A 23,709-nucleotide genomic window follows, 5' to 3' on the forward strand; every position below is an offset into this window, starting at 1 on the left:
AACAAAGCAAAATCATAGAATTACAGAATCGTTTAGTTTGGAAAAGACCTTTAAGATCATCGAGTCCAACTGTTAACCTAGTACTGCCAAGTCCACCACTAAACCATGTCCCTAAGCGCCACATCAACACGTCTTTTAAATACTTCCAGGGATGGTGACTCAACCGCTTCCCTGGGCAGCCTGTTCCAATGCTTGACAACCCTTTTGGTGAAGAAATTTTTCCTAATATTCAATCTAAACCTCCCTTGGTGCAACTTAAGGCCGTTTCCTCTTGTCCTGTTGCTTGTTACTTGGGAGAAGAGGCCAACACCCACCTCGCTACAACCTCCTTTCAGGTAGTTGTAGAGCGCGATAAGGTCTCCCCTGAGCCAGACTAAACAACCCCAGTTCCCTCAGCTGCTTCTCATAAGACTTGTGCTCCAGACCCTTCACCAGCTTCGTTGCCCTCCTCTGGACACGCTCCAGCACCTCAATGTCCTTCTTGTAGTGAGGGGCCCAAAACTGAACACAGTATTCAAGGTGCGGCCTCATCAGTGCTGAGTAGAGGGGGACAATCGCTTCCCTAGTCCTGCTGGCCATACCATTTCTGATACATAGCATTCTCATAGCCAGGATGCTATTGGCCACCTGGGCACACTGCTGGCTCATGTTCAGCCGGCTGTCAACCAGCACCCCCAGGTCCTTTTCCTCTGGGCAGCTTTCCAGCCGCTCTTCCCTAAGCCTGTAGCGTTGCCTGGGGTTGTTGTGGCCGAAGTGCAGGACCCGGCACTTGGCCTTGTTGAACCTCATGCAATTGGCCTTGGCCCATCGATCCAGCCTGTCCAGGTCCCTCTGCTACTTTTAACACCACCTCTGCTACTTTTAACAAATACGCAATAGGAGATTTTTCCTGGTTTACCTTTATGGCATGTGGTGTATTGCACTCTAGGGAAACAGGCTTTGCTTTGGCAAAACTGTCAGTAACCCTCCTTTGGGTCTGCTAGAAGCAAATATGAGGTGTACTGGGGCAACAGTTCTGATCTGAAAATTCTTTTGGCAAGAATGCGCGTGGTTGATTTCAAGTAACTCTAAGAAGACTCAAAACTACATTTTAGAAATTAGCTGTCTTTTATTCTTAAAGTAGTTAGCAAGTTTCAAATAAGCAGTCTCCACAGTATACTTGGGAAGCTTGGTAGAGGAGTGCCAACATGCAGAAAGTTTCTTGGGAGAGGGCCAACTTAACAAATGCAAGCAGGCAAGCTTTGTGTCCAGACTTGTGTTTCAGCTTATGCTGATGGATTCAATGTCCTTAGAGCTCAGGCACTGAGGCATGCATTGCAGCAAAAATACTGCAGTACAATGTGCTCGGTTTCATTCACTGCTGTGTTCGATGTTGGAAGATTAAGGGGAGGGGAAAGGATCAACTACCCAGGATGCTCTGTTAGGAGGAGTAAGTGAATTTGATTGTCGTCAGAATTAGATTGCCATATGAGTTCAGAAAAGCGTTTGGCTCCTGAGGATAACTGCTCTAAAAATAGATTTGGAGGAGAGATTTCTCTTGGGTCCAGTTTCGTGTTCCAGCTGAGCTGGCTTTAGGAAACTTGTTTGCTCCTGTTGCAAGACTACAGTGAGGCTAAATCATTTCTTATTCTGCCTTCAACGTTAATTTTGGAGATATCGACACACTCGCTCTGTCCGTGGAAATCGAGCACTAATGTCATGGCTGACGACACAGGTATATTCCTAACCTTTTTGTGAACAAATGGAAAGTGCATAGTTGCAAATACCGGCTATGTCTGATTTTGTAATCAGCAAAATAACTGGCTTACTGTGGTATGTTGGTGTTTTCTAGCCAGTTTGCTGTTCTAGTCTGTGTTACTGGCTGCCTGTGTTCTCTTTGATTAAATGTTCTTTGGGCTAGAGGTATTTCATGAGTTTATGGCAGGTGGTTAATTGTAACTTAGTTTTTGCTTGAGTAGAGCACACATTAACATAAAAGACATTGTTTTGTCTTCAAATATCTGACTTTAAAGTTATTTTTGGAGTACGTGAAATTACTAGGTGTCTTTAACATACGCTAAAGTAAAAGGAAAAAGGTTTTAATACATTTTTATCTAGGCGTGACTCTTAATGCAGGGTGGGTGAGGTATAGGACTTTTAAAGATTTGCCGTTGAGGAATAGAGCTCACTTTAAGACTTTGTGATGTCTGCCACAAGACATCTGGTGGTGTAAGCACAGGCTTACCAGATATGGCAAGTGACCTACTTCTGACATAGCTGGCAGCATGTGCAGGGAAAGGGCTTGAATTGAGAATTAACTGTCTGCAATGAGCTCTGAGCCAGCTCAGTCCTTGCAATGTTTTGTTCTGACCCTGTGTGTAGGGTTATCTGTGCAGATAATAGGTAAATTTTGTGTTACATAACTTCCATTCATATTAAAGTGTTGCCTGATCAAGCTGCCATGGTTGAATTCTTAGCAGAATTTTTCACGAGTTTTGAAAATAATTTTTCTATAAGATAGGAGGATAAAAATGTATCTTTGTGATTGTTGTGAATGATATTTTATAGCAGAATCTGTTTTTGAGGGATTTGCATGAAACAGTCTATTAGACTGGAAAAAAATATGAACCAGCTATGTTTGATTACTTAAATGCCCCTTTCTTCAGAGGCAACTAGCATTGAACAGTAGAAAACAGATAAATGAGTAAGTGTGAAATATAGTAAGATTCTCTTTCCTGTTTGCCTATTCTAATACCTAGTTTGCTCTAGAACAAACTTGTAACCTGGAATCATTTAAAATGTTTTTAGCCTTAAGGTTTCATTTTAAATATGTTGACTGCATTGGGACACAGGAGTAGCCAAGTTCTGCTGTTACATAGTATAATTGTCTATTTCTGAATATTAAAATTTCCAGCTCAAGAGTATGTTAAATAATTTTCACACAGAGTTGATCATATTTTGAATGTATTGGCACTTGCTGCTTGTCTTTGCCTCTATTTTCAGGCTACCTGTACATTTTTCCCACAAGAGAGATGTTATGATAAGTAACGTATATGGACCTTGCACATATGTAATTAGGGTACTGTGCAGTAGCAAGCAATACATGCCTGATGTGAGGTTAAGTTGTCTTGGTTTCTCTCTGAATGTTATTGGACAGTCTATACCAAGGCAACTTTTTGTTTAATACAGAAAAGAAACTAAAAGGTTCGTATTTGATCTTTGTACGGAGTAGTCTTAATAAAAGAAATTTTTTTTCAATAAAATGCTGAGCTGAGTAAGACCTGGTGTAAGTCAGTTGGGTTTTTTTGTGGCTTTTTTTTTTTTTAGTCTGAACTCAGTATATAGCACAATGAATGTAATGAAAGGTTAGTTTATTACAGCTGTGAATCTGATGGCAAGCAGGGTCTGAAAGTACTTCTATATAATAAAGAAATAAATCAGTCACCAATCTCTCATTACTCATCTTTCAGAGCTACTCCATTTTATTCTAAAAAACAATCATGTTGGTATTTAGTGGTTGAGAGTATTTTTTATATTTTTCTATGATCAGTGTTGATAAATACATCAAATATTACTTGCAGTTAGTATGATAAAGTTAACTCCCCACCTTATTATATTATCACAATATTCATGACAAAGTTCCTCGAGTATTTCAAAATCTGTAAGAAATTGTTTTACTTCAATAACTAGGACTGGATGTGGCTGAATGGGCAAAAGCTGGTGCTTAGAAGGGAATGAAGTGGAATAGGCTGGTAGACATGAAACTGTGGCCAAGTGCCAGCCTTGCAGCGGTAGTATCAGAAGGCAGAAGAGCAGACCTTGAGCTTTGGAGAAAGGCCACAGGCATTTTTTTGGAGGCACATTTATTTACTACATGTATCCCTCTTTTCCTAAAATGATCCTAAAGGAATGGACCAAGCAATTTATGTCTTCTCTAGTGGTGATGCCCATTTGAAACCCCCTACCCATGTGCTAGGTTGAGGTCTTTCTTTTCCCAGTGGTTTGTTTACAACTATTGTATTTTTTTTATATATACTTACGTTCCATATGTGCGGTTATAAATGAAGGTGTGATTTGCGTTAAGTCTCCGTGTCATCCCAGGCCCATGGGACTGGAAGTCTAAAGGTATTCAGCATGTAGTGAATCTCTGCTTGATTCAAAGCAACAGGGAAGATATTTTTAGTTGGTAGTATGTCTGAACTTGGAGTCTTACCCTTAATATGGTTTAGATTTTTAGGCTGCTTAGGCTATTTGAATTTTCATGTTGATTCTATGAGCTAATTCAACTAGCTTTGAAACTTGCTACAGAAGAAATGCTTTTTTCCAAACTGTTTCTGCTGGTCATATTGCCCTCTGGTGGCAGTTTGAGAACTGTTGGCACAAATGCAAAGCATCTCAAAAATGTTAAGCTCTGTATAAATATACGCTAAAGGGGAGGGAGGGGGGATTTCCAACTAAGTTGTTAAGACAAATTACATGTGGGTTTTTGGTGTTTGGTTGGTTATAGGGCTTTTACTTAAATAATCATCGGGCTTCCCACTGTAATTCATAGTAATAGAAAAAGCAAGTAACAGTGATAAAGTTAAAAAAACCCAAAGAACAAAAAAACTGTTACTCAAATGTCTTGTATTCCGTGTAGTCATAAGAAACAAGATTTATAATTATATCCTCAATCATAACTTTCTAACTGCCATACGAATCCATTTTTCCTACTTGTTTGCCTTACTTTAACAGAGACTAAGCATGGAGGAAGCAAGAATGGAAAGAAAGAAGGCCTCTCTGGAAGCTCATTTTTCACCTGGTTTATGGTAATTGCTTTGCTGGGAGTTTGGACATCAGTAGCAGTTGTCTGGTTTGAACTTGTAGATTATGAAGAAGTTCTAGGTAAGAATTTTAAATCTTAAGACGCCTCTAATAATTGTTATGATATACATTAAATGAAGGCCATTTAAAATTTCTAGATAGCCAAATTGACTACTGCGGTGTTTGCAAATGACCTACATGATAAGAATAGGCAATGTAGTTCAGAAAGTACATCTTAATGTTGAACTCTATTATGATGTTGAAATGGGATTCTCATAAGACTGGAAAAGGTTATTAACATACTGCATTTATTAAAGAACTGAAGAAATCTCCAAGGATAGATCTGAATCTCTTTGTAACATGTATGCTGTAGTTCATTTGAAATACAAGCTAAATATGCATTGTTTCAGTTTAAACTCTCAGAAACCTGCAGCAGTGGTTGAAAGTGGGCAGCTAATGTTACCGCTCCTCTGACGAACTGTGTTGCCTATAGAGTCAGGTCAACTGATCAGTCATCCTCTCATGAATGAGGTGTTGAATGACCTCAGTTTTAAGCTTATAACAGTATAATTGTATCTCAATATGACAATGTTAAGATAGTATTGTTAATATAGTATCTAAGAGTGAAAATTAGTGTCTCGAATTTCAAGATGTATGTCCATAGGTAGAGCTATTGTCCCTGATCTTGTAGGCTTCAACATAAACTTTTGCAAGCTTTACAGCTTTACAAGTCTGTTGATACATGCTTTTTTGATCTGGACTGATTTTAAGAGAACCTTCTGGTTTGAAACGTAATTGGGTCTAGTGATGCAAATAATGGTTTCTATATTTTTACCATGCATGCAGCCAAAGCAAAGGATTTCCGTTATAACTTGTCAGAGGTCCTACAAGGTAGGATATTAGAGAAATAAGATTGCTTTACAGTCCCTTGGCTAAAAATTTTGGTTTACTTTTTTGTTTTTAATTTTTTACAGAATTACTATTCTTCTGCAATGACATGAAACTCAGTCATTTCTCATCTGTCTCATTCTCCATAGTTTTGAAGATGGTACAATTCTTATTTCTAGAGAATTACATTTTTTCCACCAATCTTTGTGTTTAACTATAAACTGATGAAGATCCTTTCTAATTGATTGGTTCCATACAATGGTGATGGCCTTATTTTTGTCTGTTCTAGACCCAAGTCTGAACTTTTTCTTCCACAAAACTGTTTTCTAATTTTCTAAGTACCATATTAAGAACTATATTTCATTTGTTTTAATGGCAATCAAGTTCTGCCTCCATTTAGAGAATGACAAATGCAATAATAAATTGACAAACTATAAGGACTTCGAGTTCTTCTGCAAACAGTGTGCAGAGTTTCAGTCCTATTAAAAGTTATGTCTGAATTTTATCAAAACTAATTAGATAGCTCTCTAATCACTTGGTGATCCCAGGATACCTCTAATCCTGGATACCACGTTTCTATGCTAAAAATTCTTTTTGAATAGAAACTGGGTTCTCCTTTTGCTAGGGCTGGTAGAGCTGCAGTTTCAAAAATAAAAGTGAGAAGTCTGATGTATTCACCTATAGTCACCTATAACAAGATGGACGACTTTTTTGTCTGCAGTGAATATTATATGGTTGTTGATAAAATTATGAATATTTTTCTTTTGTCCAGGAAGTAGGTTGCTTACCTTCTATTAACTTGGCACTAAAAAATATATACCTATCTATTTTTTTTCTGAGATTTTAGAATGGCAAGAAGCATATAATCAGGAAACAAATGGTGATTATTTGATTAATTCTTGTTTTATTATTTCTTTTCCCTCAAACATGTTGAATGTTCCTTGTGAACTTAAATTTTATTCTGAACAAAGCATGTTCACATGAAGTGCATCACTTAATTACAGATTTGTTTTAAATGAGCACCAAAATAAATGTGTGGAAAAAATACTAACTTGTGTTCAGTCTAAAGTCTAGGAAATGCAGAAAGGAACTTAAAATATTTGTAGTATTTTCCAGGAAATTTAAAATATTGTTAAGAAGAGTATGGCTAAATCATTAAAAAAAAAAATGGTAACAGCCTAGCATTGATAGTCAACCATGGCACATTAAAAGCACTGTGCTGGAAACAAACTACTGAATCCCTAATTCTTTCTTCTTCCTCTCTTTGCATTTCTAGGCAAGCTTGGGATATATGATGCTGATGGAGATGGAGATTTTGATGTGGAAGATGCTAAAGTATTGCTAGGCAAGTACAAACACAGATGGAATAATTATATAATTCAGTTGTCATATACATGTTTGGTTTTTGTTTCATGTCAAAACAATATTTCTGTTTTTTCCGAATTGAAGAACTTAAATTGATTTAATTGTGGTGGGTTTTTTTCTTAATGCAAGTTGTAGGATTGTGTGTGCAACTTGTAGCATTGTGTTCTTTTTCTTCTAATACAGCAATGTAAGTGGAAAGCATTTAATTACTTGCAGGATGATTTTGAAGTTAGCTGGTTGGTGCTGCTCTATCGACTTTTGAAAAGATGGTTGTGATTATTAATAAATTTATCAGATGCAGGGCTTAAGATGCTTCAAGAGTTAAAACATTGTTTATATTAACATGTTAAGCCAGGTCCATTTTAAAATGACTTCCAACAGGCCTTTGTACTTCTTAGATGACAATTCATTTAGCATATTTTTGTACTGTCTTTCCTCTATTCCGAGTTCTCCACAAGTCTGTTCGTTTTCTTTGCCCTTCAGAAATCCTACACGACATGGATTTTTCTTCTTTGATGTTGCAACACTGGTTTTAGGCTTCTGTTCCTTGTAGTTTAGGAGAACGTCTCTTTGCTCACCATGTATCTTCAAAGAGAAATTTCAATCACTAGACATGCTTTGTGATATTGCCCTTCTACCTACATCTTCTAGGAGTTAAAGTGCTACCATCTTCAGCTTCACAGTCAAGCATTGGATACATACTTCTTGCATACCTGATGTTAGGAAGTTTACTTTTCTTTAATTATTTTGTTCAAATGTAAACCTATTCTGAGCACACAAACCTAGCAAGTTAAACAAATAAACAAAACAACAAAAAAACCCAGCATAGTAAATAACAGCTTGAGCACAGGGCAAAGCAGAGTGTCTCAAACTAGTCAAAGTTATCAATAGTATATTAGAATCATAGAAGCCTTTAAGATCATCAAGTCCAATCGTTAACCTAGCACTGCCAAGTCCACCACTAAACCATGCCCCTAATTAGGATGTTATGGCTTGCTATTTGAAACTCATACTCCATAAAAATCAGTTTATCATCAGTTTATTTTTCCCCACTTATGTTTGCAGAAATAAGCAAGTTTTTTGGGGGGGTTCATTTGTTTAATCCCTTCATGGTTAAAGAAAACCCATGCAATCAAAATTACTGAACTAATTTGCAGTGGTATGAATGTGAGAGGCACTCCAAAGAATCTCCAGTGCTCTGAATGACTTCAGAGCCACAAATTGGGTGTTAATTATAAATGGTGAATAAGATAACACTTTGTATAGTTATAATCCTAATCTTTCTCTGTCTGTTGTGTAGTGTATAGAAAGTGGATATCAATCACTTGTGTGTCGTATTAGTTGGATTCAGATTGCCAAGGTGGTAGCCAGAAACATGCTGCTGCCTTGTTACATCTCTGTTTTATGCAGCTTGATATAGCTGGGAATTCTGCCAGAACATGACAGTGTTTCTATTATAAGCTTATTTTATCATGCTTTTAAACCTTATACTTCAAATGTGACATTAAAAGGTCACAGATCAAAAGTTATTTTTATTATTTTTGAACACTTGCTTAGAAATATGATTTAATCTCATTTAATTTTAAGAATATTTTCTGCAGTACAAAGGAAATGGTAAATTTTGAAAAGTTAGATGACATTGATAGAAATTATGAATGTAAAAATTTTTTTTTTCTAATAACTAGCATGTGATATTATTAACTGAAGTTCGCAGTAAATTATTGTGCTTGTTTGTATTTAACATTTCATATGAACTAAAAAATGAACACCACTATGCAGACTAAGATTATTTCGTTGATGCAGAAACTGGAAGACTAGATTCCCTCTTGAGGAATTTGTCTTTCAGAATTAAGTCTTTGTAGTACAGAAAACCAGATAGTAAGCCTGTATTCAGCTGCATTAGGGTAACTTTCTAAATATTGAATGCATAGCTCCTTTTATATTTTATTTGTGAGGATTTTGGTAGTACATATGCTGTGTTTGAAGACTTGTTACTTTCTGACATTTTTCTCTGGGTCAGACTACCATAAAAGCAAATGGTTTCTCTGCTAATTTAATACTGACTTAAAAAGGAGATACCACTGTTTGCTGTTTAATGCTAGGAATTCATATGCTTTTTTCTTTTCTATTCTTTAGCTATTACTAAACTACTGTATATTGAAATTGTGGCATGTACAGTGGTTTAATGTTGTCCACTTCCATAATCTTTAATTTTTGCTACAAATTTAAAGATTTAATTTGCATATTAATGGTAAATATATTTTTAAGTTAATTTAATTTTGAGAAATGCTTCTACCAGGGTGAGTTTATTTTATATTTCAAAGAATGGTTTAGTAGCTGATAACTTAGTAGTTTTCTGTACTACCTGGGCACACTTAAATAGAAGAATTAAAATTTATTATTTTATTTCTTGTATATATAAGGTATGATAGGGTCTTTTTATTTGTTGAAATCAAAGGAAGTTTGATTAAGTTCTCTTGACGTATTTGTGTACTTTTAAAAATGGTGTGCAAGAAGTGTGTTCTTCCCTTCTTCCCCCCTTCCCAAGTAAGGGGTGGGGGGGAAACCTCCTAAACCCCAGCCAACCAACCCCAAGTATTTGAGTTAGTTTTGTATTCATTTATCCATCCAGGGTGGAAATGCAAACTTTTTGAAGCTAGACTGCAGTTATCTTTTAGATTCTTTCTTTTTCACAGGTATTTTGTGAGGTTCTGTTTACTGAATTCCTTTTGGTAACGGGAAGAGAGGCTTCTTAATCTGCTCTTTTGAGGGCTGCTGTCATCAGTAATTCCCACTTTTTGTCTACCTCACTCTGATTGTTCTTTGAAGGAAGTTATTCTTCTCAGGAGAAGTGTTATACCTCTGTACTTGAGAACTGAGTACAGAGAAATGGTGGCTTTAGTAGTATTACAAAAAAATGCATGTATAGGGTGCACCGATGTCTGTTGTAATAGAATCTTTGGAGCCGAGCCATTTTTTGTACTTCAGTCCTTTTTAACAAGCAACAATATCCTGAGAAATTCTACTTAAATGGCTGCAGTAATTAGTACAATTTTGGAACTGCAGCTACAGAAAGTCATCAATATATTGTTCCTGTGCATTTAGTTCAGAGTAGTCTGGCTATGCAGACAATGGGGGAGAAAAAAACCCTAGTGTATCAGCAAACAAAGGGTAGTAAACAGTAGAATCCAAGCTTTTGTAAACCAACTGTTTTTCCCCTGGTTTCATCTATGGTAGAAAAAGATGTTTGCAAGCAGTCGTACAAAGATGACACATTCAGAAATCTGTGGTGAGATAACAGGAGTTGAAAGAATACTTTTGTACAGTTCAGCTGTTTATGATAAGATTCATACTCTTCTATATTTTTCTCATGTTCTACTGTAGTACCTTCAAATATTAAAAGCTTGCTCATATGCTCATTCTTGTAAAAGATGTTTGCAGGAGAAGAAAGGCTTTATCTTGTTAAATGAATGTAGGCAAGCCCTCTGCCCCATTGGTTGTGGTAACGCTGTTGAATAGATTAAGATTTTGACTCCCTCAATTACTGTTTGATTTAATTGTAATGTTTAGACTTCTCTTGAAATAAAGTAGTTATTTCTTGTGAGTCACTGATTTAGCATGGTATGACTGCCTGATTGGGCAGTTCCATTTTTGTCATCATTTTCAGGCACTTCTTACCATGCTTATGTGTGCATATCTGTACATGAGTTTTACTTTGAAAAGCAGTTCTCGATTATGGGGATGAATGAAGACCAAAACCAGTTTGAGTATTAATTAGTTTGCGTGTTTTTTTATTTTAACTCTTTCTAAGAAAGAAAAAAGATAAACATATGAAATAATGTGTCACTTTCTGTAACTCAGGCTGAAGTGTCTTTTTTCTTTTTTTTTTACCCTTAGATTCAAAGCCGTTACATTAATCTTGGATAGTTTTTGTAGAGAATTGTAAAGAAAGGGTTTGGGGTTTTGTTGTTTGGTGGTTTTTATGGTCAAGACTATAAGACATATTCTTCCAGTTTCTCGGGTTCTCTTTGGTGTCCTAATCTTTTTAAAGAAAATATGCTGCTGTACTCCATGTTATATTTTATAAAGATAATTGCCCAAGGGTCTTATTCTTGACTTAGTGCAAGAACAGGGGCATTCTTCACGTGCTTACAGAAATGCTATTTAAACCCTCGGGTCTTTTGTGAGTGGTGGGTTGGTTTTTTTGTTGTTGTTTTTTTAATGCCAGATTCCAACAGAATAGAATAATACAAATATTTATAATTCTGTGTTTATAACTTAAATTTGATTTTTTTTAGATTCAGGTTTCCATTCTTAAATTGAGATTTCTTTCTTCAGTAAATATACTTATTTTGGTTTATTTCTTTACATCTTGCTTGGTCCAAATTTTGAAAACCAATTAGAATGATGACTGACTACCCTGCATAAAGTTAAGTCTATAAAATTTAATTTTTATAGAACTAAGCCATGGAAGAAGTTGGAGAGGGATATTTATAATACCTTGATTGCGTCCTGGATTCAATCTGTCATTTTTAAACCTTTGGGCTATCCAGTGAAAAATTAAAGAAAATGGCTGGTCACTCAAGTAGAGGTTCTGGACATCCAGGTACAAGGATGTGGAACATCACGGACTTGGAAGTTTCCTCAGAATTATCATTGATACTTTCACTATGTGCTGTAAGAAAAACGTGTCGAAATGTGTTAAATGTCTCTGCCATGAACTCCTCTATCTTGAATGTTTCATTAACCTGCACCTAATATTGCTTTGTGGTCTGCATGTGCAACATGTTCACTTAATTTTATGTCTCAACAATCTGTCTTCACCCTTAGCTCACTTTTCTGCTTCTCCTTCCAACACAAAGAAAGGTTTGTTCTGGTTAGAAGTGGGGGAAGTCCCTCGCGCTCCTGCTTTAAAGCTTACCAATAATTGACGTTTGTCATTGCTTGATCGTTCCATTGTACTTTTCCCAGAATGGAAAAGTTGAAACGTTATTTAGTAATAATTGTAAAACAGTGGATTTTAATACCGAAAAACAGGAGGTAAAAAAAGAGAGCATTAATCATGGCTTATTTGTGTTTTACAAACACCGGTTAGATCAGTAGGTCTTGTAGCCCAAGATAGCAACTCTTGGTATCAGAGAGTTTAGAAGTGACAAGCTCTTTCTTCACTGCTCTGGCCATGTCTACTTTAGCAGTCTTTAGCCTGCTTTAGATTTTCTATGTAACAATACATACACCCTTTATATTGGCTACCTATTCATTTTATCTAGTGTTCTGTATATCCTCAGTTTTGGAATTAATTCCTGAAGATTAAGTCAGTCATGTAGAATATATATCATAGGGAAAAAAATGATTGAGAAGCGTGTTAAAAAAACCAAACAAGCAAACAAACTGCAAAACAACTCCCCCAGCAATTAGAGTCCTTACTTCTAAGCAAAATCAAAATTCTGCATGGTAGAATAAATGCTATCCTTAACAGTGTGTCTGTGACAAGTTTGTTTAAATGCTGTCTGCTTTTAAATGTTATTCTCAGCTATCAGTTGCAAGCTCTCGAATTTGAACATGATGGTTTAAAAAAAAAAGGCAAATTGGATGATTTTAAGTAGTGGAGGATTACCGTTAAAAAACTGTCTAAACGTAAATGCTGTGGCAAGAAAACTGTGAATATAAATGGATTTGGTTTTAGGACTAGGAAACAGGGAAAGCAAAACTGCTGCCTTTTTTAAGATTTTGGCATAATATTGTGCATGTTTATTGACCAAATTATAGTTTACACTTTGAAAGATTCAACTTTCTTAACATCTTTCTATTTCCTAATTAGCATTCCTGTAGAGACTGCTGTCTGTGACATGAGATGTCTTTCACAGATCCTCTTTTTACAGTTTCCTCTTTCCACCTAACTGCTGTCTCTTTTTTTTTCTCCTCCTTCCCTGTCTCTCTCTCTCTTTCTTTCCTCTATTCTTGTGTAGGCCTGACCAAAGATGGCAGTAATGAAAATATTGATTCCCTTGAGGAAGTCCTTAATATTTTAGCAGAGGAAAGCTCTGATTGGTTTTATGGCTTTCTCTCATTTATCTATGATGTATTGACTCCTTTTGAAATACTAGAAGAAGAGGAGAGCGAAGCTGCAGATGATGTTGATGGTACGTCACAGAATGAAGGGGTTCAGGGAAAAAAGACTTGTGTTATTTTGGATTTACAGAACCAGTGACGGAGAGACTAATTTGATTGGCTTTCGAAAATGTCCATGAAATCATCAGTCTTAATATAACAGGAATTTATGGCATTGAGGGAAAACTCCCAAATGGACTATAAAGATTGAACTAAAGTCAGCCATGTAATGTAGTTTTGCTAGTTGAAAACCTTTCAGTGACTTTTCCATTTTTGTGACAGGACAACAAATACTACACAGTTGTGTAAATATGTAGAATGAAATGTGTATCTGCAGTTGTGTAGTTGGTTTCTGTATGTGCTTCAATTTGTGCATTTTGTGCACAGAGCTAAGTGTAATAACCTCTGCTGTTAACACTATAACATTTGTCTTTCTAGCAAACATTAACTGAAGTGTTTTGTAACAGCTTTGATTGTAAAGTATTCTGGCATGACTGCATTATGTAAATACATATTTATATGTTAATCTTAATGTAGATACGACAATGATAATTCTCTTGTGAAATATAATTTTAATAAATAATTTATTTTGTGATTCACTGATTTCTCAGATAGATTCTTTTTACCTGTTCAAATAAAAGCACTTCATTTAAAAGTGCTTGAAAATTTTACAGAAACACTTATGTCTAAGTTAGCTAACATCTGTTGTATTCAGAAGATATGATGTCACATATGGTTTATTCCCACTAATTTGTCTGTTTTCAAACTAAGTTTTCAGTCATCTTTTAAATATAACAATCACACCACAAGGGTTGTTCTAAATTTGTTTGAGTTTTTTTAAGGTGGGCCTTCTATGGAAGTGGGAAGCTGTGATTATGTATTTCTAATGTAATACTGAATATATTAAAGACTAACTGGAAATTATAATGTAATGTCTTCTATTCCCTCCTAAATTCAAGAACTTAATACAGTTTTACAAGTTTTAATCCTTTTCCTGTGAAACTGTTTTATGGCAGTTGTTCCAAAAATATTTTTCATGTACATGAATTCTGTCTGCTATCATAAAGTAATGGGTATAGAAAGGGGAGTTTATAATTGTGTTCTGCAGTTTTTATCAGGTACTAAAAGCTGAAACTGAGCTGTCATTTTAATACATGAATAGTGTATTCAATCAGATTATTATTAAAATTATATGAAATTGTTCATTGTGATGCCTGCTATGCTTAAGTTTGTATCTGCTTTCATATAAAGTTTATACTCAGGTTTTAACACTAGTGGACGCAGGCTGAAATTTTAACCTGTTTCTAAATTAAATGAATTTTTGCTTGCTTTGGCATGGCAATTTTAAAGCAATGTAACATGCCTGTTTAAAAAAAAAACTTTAATTAAATCATCCAAATCAGGGTTCTACTCAATCTTTAAAAAGTAATAAAAAAGAAAAAGTGATAGTGTTAAGCAAGTGAAGTGTTTTAAAAAAAAAAAAATAGTTGTGAAGTGTTGATACTGCTGCTTAAGATGAAATAGAGCCACATAAACATTAGTCACATTTTTCTTCCAAATATTTGAAGATTAGGTTATAAGAAAGTTAATAACATGTAGATTTAATGGTTTTTATTATGAGATATATGAAGCCTAAGGCAAAGAAAATAAAATACCCGCGTACTTTATGAAAATAAATGCTAGTAGATCTGTGGAACATTGCTGGGAAGTTTCTTACCAAGTGGAAGAAACTTCTAAAGTATTGGAGATGTAGGAAATAAGCAAGCTTGGTTTGTTTTGTTTGGTTTTTTCCTCTTTTAATTTTAGAAGCAGATATGAATTAGAAATAGAAGTTTCATCACTATTGTGGGATAATAATATCTATCAGTTTGAATTAGAAAAATTGTTATGGAACATTGAATTCTATTGTAGATTCTTCAGTAATGGAACTAGATAGCCAAAAAGAGGATGAAAACATCTAATATGAGAATTCTGTATCATGAAGCTTATACCAAATAGTTAAAACACATGTTGATAATCTGATGATGTTTCCATAATCTGATGACGTTTCTAGTGAAATAGAGATAAATACATTGCTTGAACCATGAGAAAGCTACAGGCACTCAAATAGGTAATGGTTACATCAGTTTAACTTGGACTAGGGAGATGAAATGCCGGCCAAGAAAGTTCTGATTTGATATGGAAGTTCCTTGTTGATTTTATTAAGTGTGTGGAAGTCTGCTCAAAAACAATTATAGTGGGAATAAAGAATTTGTAAGAAGAGAAAAAGCGGTAGCAGGGGAAGACCTAGGGGAAATCTTAACAGTAAATAACTTTCTAGAGTGTTTAGTTTCAAGAATATAGTGGTTTTTTCAGAAGTGTTCCCTCTTGCCTGGTGTTGTTCCTGTTAACAATTAAACCCTCACCAGTGGTGAGCAGAGCTGTCAAAAGCTTTCCTAAAGTTTGGGATAGAAGACTTTGATTTTACTGAATTGCATTAATTGTTGTGATTGCAAGCAGGACTTGGCTAGTAAGGGTGGTAGTAAGATTTAGATGAGTCTTCAGTTATATCAGCATGACAATTTCTTTAAAAAAAAGCATTTTAACAGCAAAAAGGTTAAACTGAGTATGATACGCAAATAAGGAAGGAAGACTGAACTGTATCTCAACTCTTGCTTCTAAGTCCACACAAAGTGTTTGAAATTAGTTGAGGAAATTGAAACCTAAATTTTTAGTTTGATTTGTGGTGACTATCAGTTATATAAGATACAGTCAGTATGTTAATATTTTAAAAGAAGTCCAGAAAACTTTTAAAGTGCTTTTAAACTGTAGCTGTGGCATCTTTGCCTTCTGATACTATTTTACAATAATTATTTCAGAAGGCAAAGCTGCTGTTTTCTACCTACAGCTTTTGGTTTGAGAATTTAAAATTGGAGCAAATTAGTAGCAAACCATGTTTTTAATAAGGAAAATATATTGTTCAAGTGATAGGAACTTCCTAGGTTTTGTAGCTAGTAAAGAATGAAAATTTAGTGATTTTATGTCAAATTGAACACAGAGTTTTCATTAGCTACCTTCATATTCCTTACAGGTCATTTATATTAAATTTTACAGAGCTGCAGAAGTAAATGTCTGTGACTAAAGTTGTAGTCTTCCAGTTTGGCCATCATTTTTAGAAATATCCAGGATGTATTGCTTTGCCATTTTCTAGTGTTGGTAAATGTTTGATATTTTAACTGCCAGTCTTCAGCAGACACTTATAACCTTCAAACAAAATGCTGCGTTAACCTTTGTAGCATAAGCTCTTGCTTGCTTTGTTGTGATATTAATGTAAAGAAATTGTAGGGGAAAAAACCTTAATACCCATATATCTGAAATGGCTGAGAACTTATGGAAGGTTTGAACCCCAGATTTCTGTGACCACCTTCAACAATATTTAATTTGAAAGTAAGACAGTGTTTTATATGGGGGGGAAAAAAAATCACAATGCTCATATAGAATAACTTAGAATTGAATAGAATAAAAAGAAAATTGTTTGCATATCTGTTGAAATTCTTATTGCAACAACTTTTTTTTCTTCAAAAAATGATCTTTTTTGAGAGTGTATTCAATCTTTCACTCCTGAAATTTGTTTCAAGGTCAGTGAATAAGTCTTACCACGTGTAGGTTTCATTTTATGGTAATTTTGCATTATTAGTTAGTCTTCATTGACTGGCCTTAGAAGAAACTGATTTTTTTTTAACAGTTATTCATATAGGTTACAGTTGGATGGAAGGGTAAAAGAAGAATGCATTGAAGCATTAGAAGTATTTTTGTTTCATTTCATAATAGTTAATGGTCAAATGGCAGAAAAAAACACCTATATTGTAAACGTGATTTGATTAGTATTTGAGTGCTGGGGAACGCTGTTGCATACAGTTCAGTCATTTTGGACAGGTGCATACTCTTTTCCCTATTCAGTTGCCATCAGTTAAGTAGCTATTGTAATGATGGCACAGCGGCATGAAATACATGAAATGCTGTCGTCTTTCGTATGGTCAGTTAGGATGGATTCCTAAAGATGAGGCTAATAAAGGCAAGACCTGCTTGTTGATTTCTTATGTCTTATCATACAAGATGCAACATATGCACCTGTGACTTCAGAAAATGCTTTCTGCCCTGCGTCTCCGATTTGAATTTTTCTTCTAAAATTAGGCAATTAAATTAGCAAGAAATATTAAAGCAACTTACTGAGAATGTATTGAGAGTATTTTAATTTTTTTTTATGCTAGTTGTATGAATTAAAAAAGCTTTCTTGCATTTGGGAGGGTTACAGGCTGTGGTATGGACGGTAATCTGCATACAGGTAATGAGTTCAGTTTAAGGTAAGTGGGTGCTAGCCTTCTGCCATTAAGCTATTTTGTTTAACAGAAGACCTTGTATATCCAATGTAGCATATTATAAATGCAGAATAATAGTAATAATTATGTGCAGGTGCATATGCAAACAATCATAGCCTTTTCTGACTTGCAGTTCTGCTGGAGAAGGAAAACAAAAAGGAGAGAAAAAAGGTTAATAATGGTTTTGGCTTACAGATTTGTACTTCCTTGTTTAGTTCTGCAATTTTAACGTCTTTTATTAATTTTCTGTGTGGTGAAGGAGGTTTTTGATGGGACCTCATGAATTAAGGCAAGAGTCTGAACACAAGCCCTAATGTTTAAAGCTTGACACTTTCTGTTCTGTTATCCGGGCTTTGCACAAATTGCAGAAGGGTAACAAGTTCTGTCTGTCAGCTGCTTAGTGCTAGCCTTGACCGTATGCTTTCTGTGGTAAATGTGAAGTAGCCTCTTCCTTTTTCACGTGTAAGTGGATAAGCCACCTTAATTAGCTTACATTTGTTGCATGATGCTGCAGGTTAAAAGGGTTTATGCAGGTAAATGTTGTGGTGAAATTGATTTATAGGAATTTTTTCATGTGGCAAAGCCATTAGTGTAGCAAGAATATTAAAGTTTTCAGTATTATGAAATGAATAATATAAAATCTGCATATGCAAGAATAAACTTCAGGTTTCTCAAGATATTATGAGAATATTCTCTCTCACATCTGTGAAATTGTTCAAAAAGACTGAGTGCTTTGTGTTATCTATTATTTTTGTTTTGCAATGCCTATCTTTCTACATAAAAAAAGTATCTCATATTTTTCTTTTGATGCTGAAATTCTAAAGCTGTGCTCTTACTTGGGGGTTCTTTTTGTAGAGGTTGTTCTTGAAGATTTTTATGAGAAAAATAGAGGAAACAACTGGAATTTGTTGCAGAATTAAAATGCTTTGTAATATTCTGTTTCAAAGAATCAGTTAAGATACTGTTATCTACCATTAAGCATTATGTAAAAATAACCACTTTGACATGAATATTTAATTTTTAGTATGACTGTTTAAAGCAGCTCTTTGGAAAACATCGGAAACCTATCCAGCTATGTTAACTTTGAAGTCTACTTTTTAATTCACTGACTCCAATAGTAGCCATTTCTGACATTCCATTATAATCACATCCGTGGTTATAAATTCTATATTTCTTTTTGTATTGCCAGCACTGGACATTTGTAATGTAGGACTGAGTAGAAAAAAGAAGGAATTTAAACTTGCTCAAAAAAAGTGTGAAGACACTTGAATTGGAACTTAGAATAAGAGTCCACAAGTTCAGTTACATGATTCATAGACTTCTGGACGCTGGTTTGTGTGCCCCAAGGCTGTAAGAGCCTAAGTCTTTGCCAATGAGTTTACTTAGATGCCAGATTTTATCACATGCCCCAAGACATTGCTATCTTGGAAAAGTGAAGTGAAGTGATCATAGAATCATAGAATCATACAGGTTGGAAAAGACCTCTAAGATCATCGTGTCCAACCGTCAACCCAACACCACCATGCCCTCTACACCATGTCCCTAAGGGCCTCATCTACACGTCTTTTAAATACCTCCAGGGATGGTGACTCCACCACTTCCCTGGGCAGCCTGTTCCAAGGCCTGACCACTCTTTCAGTAAAGAAATTTCTCCTAATGTTCAATCTAAACCTCCCTTGGTGCAACTTGAGGCCATTTCCTCTTGTCCTATCGCTGGTTACTTGGCAGAAGAGACCAACACCCACCTCGCTACAACCTCCTTTCAGGTAGTTGTAGAGCGCGATGAGGTCTCCCCTCAGCCTCCTCTTCTCCAGGCTAAACAACCCCAGTTCCCTCAGCCGCTCCTCATAAGGCTTGTGCTCCAGGCCCTTCACCAGCTTCGTTGCCTTCCTCTGGACACGCTCCAGCACCTCCATGTCCTTCTTGTAGTGAGGGGCCCAAAACTGAACACAGTATTCGAGGTGCGGCCTCACCAGTGCCGAGTACAGGGGCACGATCACCTCCCTCCTCCTGCTGGCCACACTATTTCCGATACAGGCCAGGATGCCGTTGGCCTTCTTGGCCACCTGGGCACACTGCCGGCTCATGTTCAGCCGGCTGTCAATCAGCACCCCCAGGTCCTTTTCCTCTGGGCAGCTTTCCAGCCACTCTTCCCCAGGCCTGTAGCATTGCCTGGGGTTGTTGTGGCCAAAGTGCAGGACCCGGCACTTGGCCTTGTTGAACCTCATGGTTTTGCACCCATGTCTTGCTTCAGCCTGTTTGTGGTTTACAAATGAGACTTCCCTGTGCGGTAACCATTGTAGGGACCCTGTCCAGGCGGAAATCAAAATGCAGCAGGATTTCTGTCTTGGGATTATTACATAATATTAAGATGTCGAAATAAATTATTCTACATACTTTTCCTGTAAATGGGTCTATTCATAATATGTTAAACTGTACATGATTTACAGAATTATGTCATGCATTGATAATTTACTATATATATACAACTATTCATTGTATAAAAGTAGATTGAAACAAATTACTGCTTCTCTGAATATTTAAAAAGTGAAATAATAATCAGTGAACAAGGTATTTTGTAATCTTTCAATGTAATGCATATACTTTTATGTAAAAACAATTTCAATTATCTGTATGATAATCTTTGTCTATATAGGTCTTTGGAAAATTTTCTGTTTTGCTTGTCAAGACGTGCTTATAAGAAAGTATCTTAAAATATCCAGTAATATTTAATTTTACTATGAGAAGAGGGGAGGAGCTAGAAATTTAAATATGACTTTGTACAACTTTGCAAAGTACCTTTTATTATTTGTATTTTCATTGATGCTCCAACAAAGTTGGAGTCTATTCTTCCTTTTATATGAGAAAATTGTTTACTTACTGTTCCACACACTGCTTAGAGGTAATGTGATGGAATAATGAATTTAGTAAAGTTACAACTCTGGACTGCAGCAATGATGGTAATTGTGAGGAAAGAGCTTCATATCCCAGGTATGACTTTGTAAGGAAATTGATCTAAAAATTGTATTTTTACCTGGCTAACCCATTTTTAAGAAATTTTGGCCATGATGTCAATGCTTGATACTTTGAAAACACCTAAGATAGAAATTAGATGCAAGTTGATTACAATGACTTTAATGGCTACATTCTTTAAACTTATGAGTTTTTTTTAGTGTAGAATATGGGGATTTTGTTTGTTTTGTTTTTTAAGAATAAATGTTGAGGTATATTGATGCAATTTGGGTAGTTATTAATTGTTTTCTAGAAACCTAAGCTTGAGGTTCAGATGTCCAATGTAGGCACTTTATATGTCTGAATGAGAAACCTAATGTTGAGACATGGGAATATCTCTTCTAGTTTAATAAGATTATGTATGAGTTTTAAAAATGTATTTACCATAACTTTTCTTAGCTTTCTAGTTGGTTTTTGGGTAGCAATGCATGTGATTTTTGTGGTTAAGGTAGTTGTATTTACGGGGTTTAGGTCTTAATCCACAGCAGCATGATGGTAATAATCTAATCTCTTTTTATGGTATTAGAAAGATGAGGCTAATTATTATTTGTGTTTTGGGGAAGGCTTTTGCCTTCGTGCCTCCTGTGGAGCTCTAGGTATAAAGCACAATCAAGATGCTGAATGACCTCAATTTCTGTTAGCTGCAATGGGGAAAGCACCTGACTTTGGAGAGTAAGGTTTATTTTTTTAATAAAAGTCTTAAGAGTCTTAAATAGTCTTAAGTAAAGCAGTCTTAAGTAAAGCATTTCATTGCATTGAAATGAAATGGAAACTGCTTTTTGGAATATGAGCAATACCTTTGCCAAAACACGTATTTTCCATTGGATAAAGAACCATAGATTGTAATTCATTGTAAGAAAATACTCAAGTGATATAATCTGTAGTACATTGGTACTTGAAGATCTTTTGGGTTAATATGTTTATTAAATATTTATAAAATAGTATAGAAATATAAGTTAATGGGTTTGAGAGAGAACTGGCACAATACATAGAGAAATCACCTGGGATATTCATCATAATTACGTGGCATCATGCTGTCTGGAGAGAACTGAGATAGCTCTAAGAAGTTACGAAGCATCTCAAGTAGCATGCATCTGGTGATGTGGTACTTTTCTTGGATTAACTAGTCTTCCATCTCAGCGCTTGTGGTGGTCTTGCTACTGAAGATGCTTTATTCTTAATGAGTTAACATTTGGTATCTCTCCATAGCACTGCATTGTGCTATGTAAAGATAACTTTTTACATGGCGTGGCAGATTGGAAAATTTTATGTCATGTTTGTTGAACATCACAGATATGTTCATAACCTGTTTCCATTTTGCAAAAAATCAGGTGAGGAACCAGGAGGGGTAGCCAAGAAAAAAACTAAAGTCAAAGGTATTTTTAATGTTCTTTTTGTTGTGGAACTTTGTGCAGATAATGATGTCTGAAATGCATGCGCATTGCAAATACAGATTGCAGGTTATAATAATGTTTACTAATACTAGCTATGTTGGCTAAGTGTTGTCTAATGTGCAGCAAACTATTATCCTCCCCATATTTCAGTAAGTGTTTTTTTTTTTTTACTACCGACTGTAATTTAATGGCAATGCGAGTGCTTTCCTAACTAGAGATTATATTTTGTTTGTGCAAATTTTTTTACAACAGTTGTCTCATTTGGATTGTAAGTAGTTATGTTAACTTCATATTCTGCATGTTTAAAAAAAAAAGTTCTGATGTATATGCAGATTTTGGTCTGTATGAAATCTTCCTTTAGTTATCTTCCATTAATTCATGATACTATTACTATATTGTAACTAGACTTGAGCACCTTAATTTCTGCTTAAGTCTGTACTTAAATAGTTTCATCTATTTCTTTCTTATGGAAGGAGAAATTTAGGTAAAGTTCAGTAACTTCCCCTTTAATATTATTTGCAGGATTCGTTGCAATGATGGTACTTATAAATTTTCCAAAAGCTTAAAGCAGGATAGCTCACAACTGATTTATGCCACATATTTATTTATAATTATATAGCTGTATGAACAGGACATAATGGTCTAAATGTCTTCAGTGCAACAGGGAGACTAAAAAAACTAATCAGCCTCAGCAAAACAGCAAACTACCAGATGTACTTCAGGTGCTTAACTTTTTAGATGTTTTCTCAGTTATCTCCACACAGCATGGTGCTATATAAAGAACACAGTCTCTTTGTTGCATTAAAAACACTTAGACTTTAATGTGTTTTTTCTAGCAGTATGTGAAAAATGCACGCTGTTTGTAATACAAAGTCTCATTAGGAAAAAAGTGCATTTGTTGGGGGAAGCTCTCATGCTCATATGAATGTGACTTTAGCATCTTGCATGCAAGTTGAAATTTTTAGCATTTGTTCCACATTGTGCTTGGTATGACTTGCTCGCAAATTGTGTGTTTCTAAGGGTGTAATAAATGTCATTTAACAATTCATTCCTGAGTTTTGGATTATTTTTCAATGTTTGGTATGAGAATGAGGAAATGGTATGATACATTTCAAATGCTTTATGCCAAAAAACAGTTGCAAGGAATCGTGATGTTATTCCTTTTAGACTGATTGTGTGATCGAATTGTTCACTCGCAGAAATGTTACACAGCAGTTAAAAGCAGATGTTACAGGAGAAATGTCACTTGCCTGCTTTTTACCTCATAGACTGCAGTTTCTCTCAAAAGTCTGAATAAAAACAGAGCTGTTGTATTTTATATATAAAACCTTTATTGCTTTTTTAATAATGTGGGAGTATTAATTTTAAATACAAATACTGCATACAGGGATTTAGTGGACAAAATTTATATATTTTGAGTTAAAAATTCCTTATTCTGGAGATTGCTGATGGTACTGACAATGTTTTTTGAAACTGGGGGCAAAGTGGAAGTAAATATTGAACATTTAAATTTCAAGGATGCTGTTCTGACTGTTCTTCTGATATATTATTTAGATACCATGTCACAGCCAAATGTGAATTGAAATAGAGAAAATAAGCACAAGAGATACAACTCCAAAAGTAAAACAAACAAAAAAGTATTACTAATAATGCTACATATGGAAAAGCAAAGATGTAAGAATTAATTTACAATTGTTACTTTGATTTTCACTGAATATGGTCAAACCAAGTTAACTTTTTTGGAGTTGATTTAATTCACCAGGACATTGTTGTTTCTTCTTAATTATGGTGTAGTTATT

General features: G+C 35.2%; 1 protein-coding gene across 3 annotated transcripts in view; it reads left to right on the forward strand.

Annotated features, from left to right (window-relative positions):
• ASPH (aspartate beta-hydroxylase) overlaps nt 1-23,709 on the forward strand; it is a 118,222-nt gene that overhangs the window by 14,112 nt on the left and 80,401 nt on the right. Inside the window, exons 1-5 of one of the 3 annotated variants that reach the window (XM_075141788.1) lie at nt 1,658-1,714; nt 4,714-4,863; nt 5,629-5,673; nt 6,947-7,015; nt 13,005-13,336. In XM_075141788.1, coding sequence (XP_074997889.1) covers nt 1,699-1,714; nt 4,714-4,863; nt 5,629-5,673; nt 6,947-7,015; nt 13,005-13,246 — 522 coding nt within the window. In that variant the 5' untranslated portion in view covers nt 1,658-1,698 and the 3' untranslated portion in view covers nt 13,247-13,336. Of the gene's footprint in view, nt 1-1,657; nt 1,715-4,713; nt 4,864-5,628; nt 5,674-6,946; nt 7,016-13,004; nt 13,337-23,709 lie in introns of those variants that run through there. The other 2 variants (XM_075141785.1, XM_075141786.1) reach the window with 2 other exon arrangements.

Source organism: Calonectris borealis, chromosome 2 (genome assembly GCF_964195595.1).
Source record: "Calonectris borealis chromosome 2, bCalBor7.hap1.2, whole genome shotgun sequence".
Taxonomy (NCBI): domain Eukaryota; kingdom Metazoa; phylum Chordata; class Aves; order Procellariiformes; family Procellariidae; genus Calonectris; species Calonectris borealis.